Genomic DNA, 11,231 nt, shown 5'->3' with positions numbered 1-11,231 from the left:
GCCCAAACCGTGCTGTGAGTCTGTGATAAGAGCAGCCGGCAGCGCTTGGGAAGCCTCGAGAAGCACGGTGGGAAGTTTGCGCCGGTTCCTTCGCGGAACATGCCCCGCAGAGTGGGGGGGTGTGAGGTGGGGGTCTCAGAACAGCCGCAGCGGTGGTGGGACTGTGGGGACCCAGGGTGTCCTGGCTGCTTTTTCTGGCCGGGCTGTGAGGTGCAGAGCGTGAGGCCTTGAGCAGTGGTCTGGTTTTCCTGGGTAACTGCAGCTCAGGTGTTGGAAGCCAGTTTTTAAGTGAAATTTTTATATACGTGGCAGATCGGTTGCAGCAGTTTTGGACACAGAATGCAGGGTCAGCTGCACATGTGTACAGGTGGGTTTCTAATGCCCATGCTTAAGGAAACATGTCGTTCCCGTCTTTGGGCAATGGTGAATCATTGAATAGAATAGATGAATAGAATTTGGTAGAGCTAACTTCTATAAAAACTATTAGTCGCTTCTTATTCATAAAGCTTATATGTCTTTTTTTGGCTTTTCCCAGTGAAAACGTTGCAAAATAAAGAGTGCCATGGAAAAGGATGGACTCGGCGTCACTGCTTTGTATCAGGCGTTTAAAGCAAAGGGTGCAGAGGCAGGGGAACAGTGCAGGGGTTTCCAGTCTTACAGGGACTGTTTTGTTGTGTGAACGTGGTCAAAACACCATGTTCCGCTTGCCTGATGACAATACCCAGTAAAGCTCCTGTTTCTCTGCAGACTGAGCATCCTAGGCCAGCTGATATTTTTTTTTAATCCTGAAAAAAATTAGCCAGCTATTTTGATTTGTGCTTGGGAAAATTTCTGCTGGCATGTGATAGGCGTTTGTGGTAGAATTGAAAGGTTCTAGATGTCATTCTTTCTGATAAAAGGTTGTTTGCAGTTTTGTTTGTCTATGAATAGCAAATATAGATTTAAAAATTCCAGTTTCTGTGCATTTTTAACTCTTATGTAATGTAGGTTTGGCTGTTCCTCAGATTCTTCGCCAAGGAGAGGAGAATACTTCAAAGAATGATTCCGTAAGTTCTTCCAAACTGTATTTTTTGTGTGGTGAAATTGTATTTCATGTGATCCTTTTTTTTTTTTTGTCTTTGCTTTAGCACCTAAGGCACCTGTGGCTAGCAACCTTGCCCCTGCAGGTGCCAGACCAGCATGGATGAGGAAGGATCAGCCTCACACTCAAAAGCAATTTGTCTTTGAAAAGCCTTCAGAGGTAAAAATTGCACGGTAACTACCAGAAGCTCATCTTTTATTAAACTTCAAATGATAAAAAATATCAGACTTTGATATTATACTCTCACGTTTAAAAACAAATTAAAAACTTAGCTGAGATGATCTCTGGGCTTTTCCCAAGCAGACTTTGCAGCTGTTGTGTATATATGGCAAACAGAAAGTTACAGTCCCTCTCTACTGAGCTCAGAGAAGAGAAGCCTAAATCTCTGAGACAACCAGAATAATAATCTAGGCTGGACCAGGCTGGATTAAACTACTCTGTTTGTTTTTGTTTTAACAAAAAACAGCCATCTCAAGCTCTGCAGATAATTTTAAAGCGTCAGCTCCTGCTCTGTCTGGTCTGTCCTGTGTTTAGCTCATTGTCTGGGGCCTGGGATTTGTTCATCCCCCCTATGGTTCCTCTAAATTTCTACTTCCAAGTGTAAGGATAAGAATTTTTTTTTGGTTGCAGTTGATAAACAGCAAGTATTGTAGTAATCCAAATAATTTAGAAACGAATGTCCTTTAGGGGGCAGTTGATTGTTAAAAACCGCCTGCAGTGGTAGCTGCGATGGAGAGTTTCTGGGGCATGGAGAGAGTGGGTGGGTTGTTACTGCTCACCAATTGTCCAGAGGTAGGTTTTTCTCACTGACGTACCAGTACGCAGCTGTGTACAGTGACTAGAGATGGTAATTAGTTCTGTTGGACTAGAGTATGCCAAGTACTTCAATGTTTAATATTCACCATGTGTTGTCTTGTTACCTTTCAGGTGGAGCGCAGAGTTCCTGAGGCAGGTGTGATAGAGTGAGTATACTGCTGGCTTAACAGTCCTCTGTGCGGTTTTTCTGGCTTGTTGGTTAGTGGGAATCTGCTGAAAAAGATGTTCCTTCTCCACTTGAAACTGCTGTGCCTTTGGAAGACATTTCAGTAGAAAATGTGGACTTTCAGCCCTTTTAACTGAAATTATAATCAGGAGAGTCCAAGTCTGTGTTAACTAGTTTTTAGAGCTTTGGTGTAGCTGTATGAGCCAGAAGGAACAAAAAATTGGACATTCTGGATCGACTGAACTGCAAATATGTCTCCTTTGGTTAGCAATGTGCATTTTCCTAGAACAGTCCCTGTGTAAACTGTGCTGGAAATCACTTACTGTTATCCAGGAATGTGGCTGGTCCGGCAACTCAAACAGCACTTCCTTTGAAGGTTCAGAAAAGTAGCTGCCTGTAAGAGTCACGGTGAAACTAGGTGTTTACAGATCACATGCCCTTTGTGTTGAAATGGGGATCTTAGAATAACTTTGACATGAGGTGTGACAAGGTGTGGTGGTGTACGGTAAAGTTGCAGATTTGGGAAATTAAATTACTTCAGTTTTGTTATCTCGTTAGAGTTTTCTTAGTGTTCCTGTAAATGACCACCCAGTGGTCAGGGTGCAGTCTTGTGTGGTTGTCTCCTTTAGATCCCCTTGACATCCCTCGTTTACTTCTCTCTAGAGCCCTAAAAGGGTGTATTGCACCTTTGGTGAAATGGGAGTGAGAGGCAAGAAGTACACACAAACTCATTTTGCTTCTGCAGCAGCCCTTGCTGCCTTACTCTGACCTCTGACTATCTCCAGAATGCAACTGCTTCCCTTTTTAAATTCTGTTTTCTTTTTTAAAGAAAACTTTCCCTCGTCCAGTCTTACAGCAATTGTAAGTCTATGCTCCTCAGTGTAAGATAATTTCTTGTTGTTTGTCTGTCTCATGGCTCTTTCCTTTCTACATCCTCAGCAAGCCTGGTGTGTATGAGCTCAGCAAAGTACCAACTGGCATTTCTAGGTGAGTGGATTAAACTTATTTGCCGTCGTGGTGATTCTCAGCTTTCTGAAGTCTGCTCTCTGTAGAGTGTTTTGACTCTAGCAGGTGCACATGGCCCTTCCTGGGTATCTTCTGTGTAGCAGAAATAGTTTGAGTATCACGTAGCAGAGACTTACAGAGTTCAGAGCAGCACTGAAGAGAAGAAAACTGAACCTCTGAACACCTAGTGCGTATTGCATCTAGTGTTCTTGTCTGGAATAAGGAGAAGGGGCTATGTCCATTAGTTTCGCTATCCAGAGTAAGTTGCTGCTTGAAATTTGGATCAGTATTCCTGCGTGATGTCTGTGTTGTATAGTTAAGAGCTACCAAAACTTTTTAGCTGTAAATTGGATTTGTTTTAAATGAATCTAATAAAAGCACTCAACTCCAGGCAGACTTGGTAACTTTAGGGTTGTCCGTTTTACTTTACATCCTCTGCCTTAATTATTTCAGCTTCAGGACACTTTAAAACAAAACCTACTTATTCTGTGATACCTGCTAACTAAAATGTGTTTTATTTGACCTTGCTGACATAGCTGCAACATCAGTATTAATCCTTTTCTTCTGAATTTTATAGATTTTATTAATAGTGGAAAAAATGCCAAGGACATAGTAACTTTTTGTGCATTTATTTCAAAGCTTTCATCTTGGTTTCTTCTAAAGCTGCGAGTAAACTTTTATACCATTTTGAAAAGTAAAAGCTTTGACCAGCTGGAAAGAGAAAAGATACACAGCCAGCTGGGTTATTCTGTCATTTGTGGAGTTTGTTTTCATAATATGGTGCTGGAATATATACATTTCTGGGAAGTTAATAATTGGATTTGGCATCTGTTTTAGTACATTTATTATATATTCTTGTTGATGTCTTCGGAGCATTGAATACTTGTGAGAATAAACTCTTGTGAACAGCATTCCTACTCTGCAGCCCACCACAGTGTCTGGAATTGTTGAATGCTGCTGTTTGTACAGTCAAAATAGAAAATGTACATATGAAAATGTCAAAATAGGAAGGTTTAGATACTCTGGGGTTCTCATGCTTGGAAAAGAGAGTGCGGGACAGCAGAAGTGATAAAGGGCTGTCGAATTCTGGGTGGCATGCAGATGGTGAATAAAGGCCAACTATTTACTTACGTTGGTTGTAGTACTATAAGCAGGGCTCTCTGGTTTGTTAGATGGGAAGTTAATAACAACCAGAAGGATGCCATTTTTCAGACGGTATATGGCTGATTGTGAGACTCGTAGGATATTGTCTGTGTCAGGCGTTTTTATAAGTTTTAAAAAGCAATTAGACATGTTTGGTGAGGGGAAGACTCATCAGGAGCTCCTGCTGCCTTCTTTCCTTTTGGCTGTGGTCAGAAATAGGGTACTGGGCTTTGACTTTCGGTCTCGTGCATTACAGACATTCTCAGCTCCTTGGGGAATCCTAGAAGTTAAGAGCATTTTGTCAAGCCATATATAGAAGTGTCTGTTCCTTCCATCTTTTCTTTTTCTGTTTCTTCCTTAGGATTCGTTTGATTCCTGGCTTTATTGACTCAGAACAAGCAGACTGGATGTTTGAACAGCTCCTTCAAGACATACCCTGGGCTCAGCGAACTCACATCAGACAGGGTAAGGAGTGTGCAGACCAGCTTTTCAGGTCATTCCCAGGTCATTTCCATACCAAGATCCATGCATTGTCTATCATTGGTTTTCTTTTTACGTATTACCACTCTTTCACATTTCCTTCCAGATTTTCCATGCGTATTTGAAGAGTTCTGCTGCTTTTTTTTTTTTCAATCTCTTGTCACCATGTTCCTATTGCAAGTGAAATTAGATCTTTCCAAAGTAAAATTGCTTATCTTAAAAATCTTTGAATTTTACTGCCTCTTCTGTCATCTCCAGTTCTTTTTTTCTTTTTCCCACTCTGTTTATTGTAAAGTCTGTACTCCATCCCTTCATACTGTCTCCCAGTGGTGCTGCAAAAACTATATTTTTTGAGGTTTCTGTCACCAGGAATATTTTTTTTTGCCTCTCTCACTTAAAATCCCAGCAGAGCCTGTTTCTTCTCCTGTCTTTGCTTATAAATTCCAGTATGAAGTGAGGAGACTGCTATTCTGGACTCTTTCACTAAGGGGCGCGTGTTCTAGCAAAATGTCTCTTTCAGTCAGGAACGGATGGAAGATAATGTATCGGAGTAATTCCTGGACAGGGCTGGAAAACATCTTCAACTTCTGCCTTTCTTGGCTTGCAATAAAGGTACCGTATAGTGGAGAATGGTGCCTGTCAAGCATGAGAAATGGCTACTGAGATAGTCTTTGCAGAAGTTGGAAGTACTTTGAACTTGGTGTTTGTATTACACCTATTTGACAAAAGATTACCTGTCCAGCCTTGCTACATTCTGCTTCTGGAATGCCCCATTGATGCTGCAGTCCGTTCCACTTCATCCTTTCCAGGGGATACAGCTTGCAACATGTGCCAGCGTATTGGGCACTGGAACCAGGAGACTATAAAACAAGCCAGAGCTATAAATAAAATTTCAGTTTCATTTTGCTATCTTTACCTTGTCCGGTCCCTGCCCTGTCTGGCATAGGGATGAGAGAACTGGTGTGGTTCCAAGATTTCAGCAGGTAATTCCTCTTGCAGAGACAGGCCTCCTTTTGAATAATCTTGTTCCTTCACTTGAGTTCATTATGTAAGCTGAGGATTTTAAGGGGCTGCTTTTTAACTTCAGGTGAGTTGACAGGCCCGTTTTGATCAAGTTTCGTGGCAGAATTATATCATCTTTCTGTTTCCAACCTATTTGATAAGGCAGCTGAGAAAGTCTTCCTGCTTTTCTTTTTTTTAGAAGTATCTTTTGAGGAACCAAGGCTTACCTCCTGGTATGGGGAACTTCCTTACACGTACTCCAGGATAACCATGCAGCCAAACCCAAATGTACGTATATGTTTACAGTTTTCTTTTATTATTATCTACAGAGAAATCCTTTGCAGAGATTGAGAGACAGAAATTCCCTCTATCCTATATTTTTGCCTCGACTGTCTATCAGCATTTCACTTGTTGATCAGCAACGGATTCTAGCGGAATGTGGACAACTTCATAAAACAGGTGTTATGAGTGGATTGACTGAGAGGAGCATCTTTAGTTGCTCAGCGCTGGCAAGGAAATTATCACTCCAGAGTTTAAAGTTCTGCTTTTGGGTTGCTGTAGCTTTGGATGGAACTCTGAATTGTTCTGTGTGACTTATGCTATGTATCATTATATGGGAGATTGTAGTGTATGCAGTCATCTTGAGTTTTTTGTTGTAAAGATACAGTAATATCGATTACTGAAACAGTTACTTTCAGAAACATTTGGTTTCGGTACTGCTTAAATGAGAATTTAGGCTTATGGTTGATTCCCATGTGAATGGTGTGACGTTCACACACGCAGCCTGCCTGCCCAGCAACTCCAGATTGTAGGATGTAATTTCCCATGCTATTTTGGAAGGGTTAAAAACCTTCTGAGTGACTCGATGATGTTTCGTTCATGTTTACACTCCCTCTCTTCCAGCCTGCTATCTCATCAGCCTATCTCTTGGTATTGCTTTGTTTGAAATTTCCATGGCAGTAGGCTGCAGTGTCCTGAACTGTAAGTTGTGACTGTTGGAGGCTGTACAGCAAGAGAGAGAAGCCTCTCAGGTCCCAGAACTGCTGCTAAAGGGCAGGTACCTCCTAGCAAAGCTCAGTTTGGGCAAAGTGGAAAGGCGTTATTTAACAAGATGGGCTGTGAAGATTTTGTAGTCTCAAAAATACTATCCAGTTCAGAATTGCCTGCTGTGGCAGCCGTCGCTGCGCGGAGGTTGGATAGAGCCTATATACCCTGAATTCACTGTTTCAGTTCAGTTTGCATGAAGTTCAGAGTTAGCACTCATTGGGCCACTGGCTTGTTTTTCTCGTTCGAGAGGTACAAGGCCTATATCAGTCACGCGTGCTGATCCTGTTTTTTATCCCTGAATATTCGTTGTTTTTACTGAGAGAAAGGAACTCCAGTGAAAGTGAGATGCACTGCCAAGCTTGCAGAGCTGGGAGCCAGCCCTGCCACTGGCTGGAAGCTGCCCATGGGCAGATATATGGGCAGACCGCACACAAATGCTCTGACATTTCACTCGGCTTTGTAGGTGGGAGTTCCTGCAGCCTACGAGAAGCAGTGGATGGTGTAAAGAGCACAGTCCTTACCTGTAGAATGGGGTTTATATCACAAAAAAATATCCCAAGTAAAATGTAATTTAGTGCACAACTTTGCCAAAAAGCAATTACTTGCCTTGAATGCTTGGTCTGTAGGAATAATTAGCTTGGTGCCCTCCTTTTTTGTTTGGTGAGACTGGGTGTGATTGCAGCAAGTGCTCGTGCCTAAATGAATTTTGGTATTAGAAAAATGTTCCTTTCTAAACAGTTCTGAACAGTTGGTGACACATTAATGTTTCAACAAAATTACTTCCGCTGCTGCAGGTTTGCGGTGGGGTTTCCACTGAATTGTAAAATTCACCGTAAGGTAACGTTCTTAGTAATAAACACTTTTGCCATAGGAGTTGAAGGAATCCAGTCCTCGTGGGTCTCTGAAAAGTGTTTTCAGCAATTCTTGTTGGACTCTTCTGTCATTGCTTTGTATGTCCTGCACATACTGCACGGTCAGGCAGCCCAATTACAACTATCGCTTTTTTTAGGTGGTATTACTGATTTCCCTACCTGTCCTGTAGCTGCAAGCTGTGTTTATGTATAATCAATTATTCACATGCTGCTTAGTCATTGAAGGGGGGTGATGTAGCTGGAAATACCCCTGATAGAGAAGGATGGTATGTTGGGGCTCCTGCAGTGCAGCCAATAGGTTAAAAACCCGTTCGAATATGGGTAAGCATGGAAAGAAGGTGGTGCAGACTCGATTATAGAGGTGGCTAGTGGTAATTTTTTGTCTGTTCCTCCTTCTGCCAGTGATGCACTAGGAGGTTTGGAATCAGTTCTTTATCCTCCCTTGATCTGTGTTTCTGCTTATATAATGGGCAAAAATTCTGGCCTACATTGCTTTGGCCTTTTTTTTTTTAACATATATACTTATGCAGTACTTAAAAGCACTCTGACAGATGAAAGTCATGATGTAAGTTTCTAACATTAAATAATGGTTCACTGGACTGAGTTGTAGTGGAATGTGGAAGGCTGCCATGGGCTATGGGCTCAGCAAGATGTCATCACAGGGAAGGATTTAGATTCAGGGCCTGTGACACTGGTTTTGCAAACCGCTGAAAAGTTACCATGTCGAAGTTAAAACCCCAAGAGGTGATTGAGGAGTCGGGCTCAACAAGCTATACTCATGGAGCAGGGACAGAGGGCCACGCTGTGACGGTGCCAGGCCAACCGTTGCCTCTTGTTCTGTGTCAACAGCTGCAGGCAATTGCGAGCGTGTCATTTAGTCACCAGTTGTGACTTTCTGGATGCAGTGTCCCCACCAGCAGTGGCCTAGTAACTCGGATGTTGTAAGGCTTCCATGTTAAACTCTTCTAGCTTGGCCAGGAGGTTAAAAAACCAGGTGTGCGTGGGAGGAGTTGCGCACTTTTTGTCTTAGGGAAGAGCTCCCAATGTTTATCCAGGGTCAGTTCAAGCAGATTTTACTCTGTCGACTTTCTCACCTTGCAGTTAATTGGGGTGGCTGGCTACAGTAGTATGAAAAGCAGACTGGCTTCATAGTTTTAAGAGATGATTTAGTGCTGAGCAATAGGTAACATGCATATTTTGCAGAAACACCTTTCCTCAGCTTTGCTAAAAATATCATCGGGATTGCTGGCAGGCGTTTGTTTGATTTCCAGTTTATTGTGATTAAAGTGCAGTATATTTTGTTTCTTAGTAGTTTTCCCCATGTGTTTTATGTTACCTGCTGCTGGCCTGCTTTCATGGTATTGACCCCACTCCTGCTGTGCTGCTTACAGTGGCATCCTCTGCTGACCGTGCTGAAGGAGCGCATTGAAGAGTTCACCGGCTACACCTTCAACTCTCTTCTCTGCAACCTCTACCGAAATGAGAAGGATAGCGTAGACTGGCACAGTGACGATGAACCATCCCTGGGAACAAATCCTGTCATTGCCTCGCTCAGCTTTGGTGCTACCCGGATCTTTGAGATGAGGAAGAAACCCTCCCCTGTGAGTGTTCGTGTCACACTGAGAGTGTCCTGTAGTTACTAATATGTTTAGTATTTACCCTCTGTTTAGAGAACTTAATTACTAAAAGTGTTGAACAGTAGTTAATGAAAGCACAACTCACAAAGTCGTGTGGAATAAGCATAGGGATCCAGAAATCTGTTGGATGGAACGTGACATCTTGAGGATCGAAGTGGGACTGCTCTAATAATGGGCAGCAGTGTAGTGTTGCAGTGAAATTGCAACCTGGGCACTCTTCTGCCCAAATAAGGGCCTTTCCTGTTACTTAAAATGAAATCAGTGATGGGGGAAGGAGACTTTCACTGTGTAAATGAACCCAAGAGTTGACGGCATTTTCTTTAGTTCAGGCAAACATTGTGTAATGCATAGTGCATGTGGGATGAAGAGTAGCTCTGACTTGTAAGTAAAAATCCTCTTAATAATGTTGCATTTTGACTTGTGTGCGTTCAGATTGAGGGACAGTGAACAGAGGGAAGGAGCTCATTTCTCTTCCATAAAATACCAAACCATCACATCATACTTCACAGACTAAACAGAGATCCTTACTTTGGTAAGGAGACGTGTGTGGAACATCCTTTCAGGAATTAGTGGGTGATTCAGTATTGAATACTCTTTCTAGCTAAAATGCTCTGCTTGGGAAAGCTTTACTTACAAGCCAACTTAAATTTTGCAATTTGTATTTATCCAAGTAAAGGAATCACACGCTCCTGTGTTGAGAATACAGACCTCATTTTAGGGTATCCTGCTTCACATGTCTTTTCTGCATGAGTAGAACTTTGGGAAGAAGGTTTGCTCTCTGCTTATGTTGCCATTTGTTCTGAACAAGTAATGCAGAAAGCAAAGGTGATGATTATCAGCCTGTTAGGAAACTGTATGCTGACGTACTGAAGGCTGCCCATCAAGAGTCACATTGGGTCTCCTAGTCATGAACCGCAAAGGTCATAATTTGAACCAGAAAACAGATAAATAATTTGTATTTTTCACCAGTTCTCTAATTTGTGAATTCTTTGTTGTCTGAAGTGAGTTTAATCCTAGTCCCCGAGCATGAGATCACATAACCAGAGCATTGTATCCGTGGGCACAGCATGAGTAAGTGTCGTTGATGCTGTGATGATGACAGTGTCTGCTGGAAAGTTCATTCCTCTGGGAAACTGTAACTGGTGCTTGGATTCATTTCTGGAAGTGCATGTGCTCCCCCTCAATGGATCAACATCAAAGCCGCTTAGATTTCAGTATAAACTTTGCGGTTTCCCTCTTAAAAATCAAACCCAGTTCTTCAGCAAGATGTCTTGTCTTTTTTTTCTCTAAAGACACCCACTGTGAGGAAGGGGGGAAATTCAGTCTGTGCCATTCATAATTGGCTGCCTTCTTTGATTGGTACTGCACGATTTCTTCCCTTTTCTTCCTGAGATGAATGATTTTCTATAGATGTATCCCTCTAGCACTCCTTTTTTTTTTTTTTCTTCAGTGCCTTTGACCTGTTACTTCTCACTAGCTGACTCTGTCTTCCTGCGAAGTGTATTCCTTTTGCAAGCGTGACGTACCTGTTTTTAAGGTATGATCCCCAAGTGCAGGGTGCTCTTTGAATAAGTTGCTATTAACGGCATCCTGTGCCTAAGGGAACTCATGCTTAATAATTATATGGCACACGTTATGTACTCTTTGCATGCTCCCAAAGCCTGCAATTTTCTGAGAGCATCCTATGACACTAGATGTTTTGCCAAGTGGGAGTTACAAGAGGCTCTGATGGAAATTGCAGCCTTTCAGGCTGTACTACCAAAGAAATAATTCTCATACTCTATTGTAATGTAGCATTCTCTTTTTCATTAAGAGAAAGTTAAAGCTGATTGTAGATATTTGAAGTTAGATCATTACTTTGTTCAAAGGCAAGTTACAGGAAGCGGAATGTAGTCTAGGGAAAAGTGATTCAGAGCAGCAGCCATTACAGGCATTCAGGCTCTCCCTGGTTTGTGATCTGCCAGTCACAGTACATCCAGTTA

General features: G+C 42.2%; 1 protein-coding gene across 1 annotated transcript in view; it reads left to right on the top strand.

Moving 5' to 3' along the window:
• Nucleotides 1-1,127: 1,127 nt before the first annotated feature.
• The window catches only part of ALKBH3 (alkB, alkylation repair homolog 3 (E. coli)), a gene marked incomplete at its 5' end in the record, with an annotated part of 16,275 nt that continues 6,171 nt past the window's right edge, over nucleotides 1,128-11,231 (top strand). The window contains 6 exons of the mRNA XM_010076084.1: nucleotides 1,128-1,240; nucleotides 2,009-2,043; nucleotides 3,003-3,050; nucleotides 4,573-4,676; nucleotides 5,893-5,981; nucleotides 9,004-9,213. Of these exons, the coding sequence (XP_010074386.1) occupies nucleotides 1,128-1,240; nucleotides 2,009-2,043; nucleotides 3,003-3,050; nucleotides 4,573-4,676; nucleotides 5,893-5,981; nucleotides 9,004-9,213 (599 nt within the window). The remainder of the gene's footprint in view (nucleotides 1,241-2,008; nucleotides 2,044-3,002; nucleotides 3,051-4,572; nucleotides 4,677-5,892; nucleotides 5,982-9,003; nucleotides 9,214-11,231) is intronic.

The sequence above is a fragment of the Pterocles gutturalis genome, unplaced genomic scaffold (assembly GCF_000699245.1).
Source record: "Pterocles gutturalis isolate BGI_N339 unplaced genomic scaffold, ASM69924v1 scaffold11488, whole genome shotgun sequence".
Lineage (NCBI taxonomy): Eukaryota > Metazoa > Chordata > Aves > Pterocliformes > Pteroclidae > Pterocles > Pterocles gutturalis.
The sequence above is the reverse complement of the archived record's forward strand: the minus strand, read 5'-3'. Positions and strand labels throughout refer to the sequence as shown.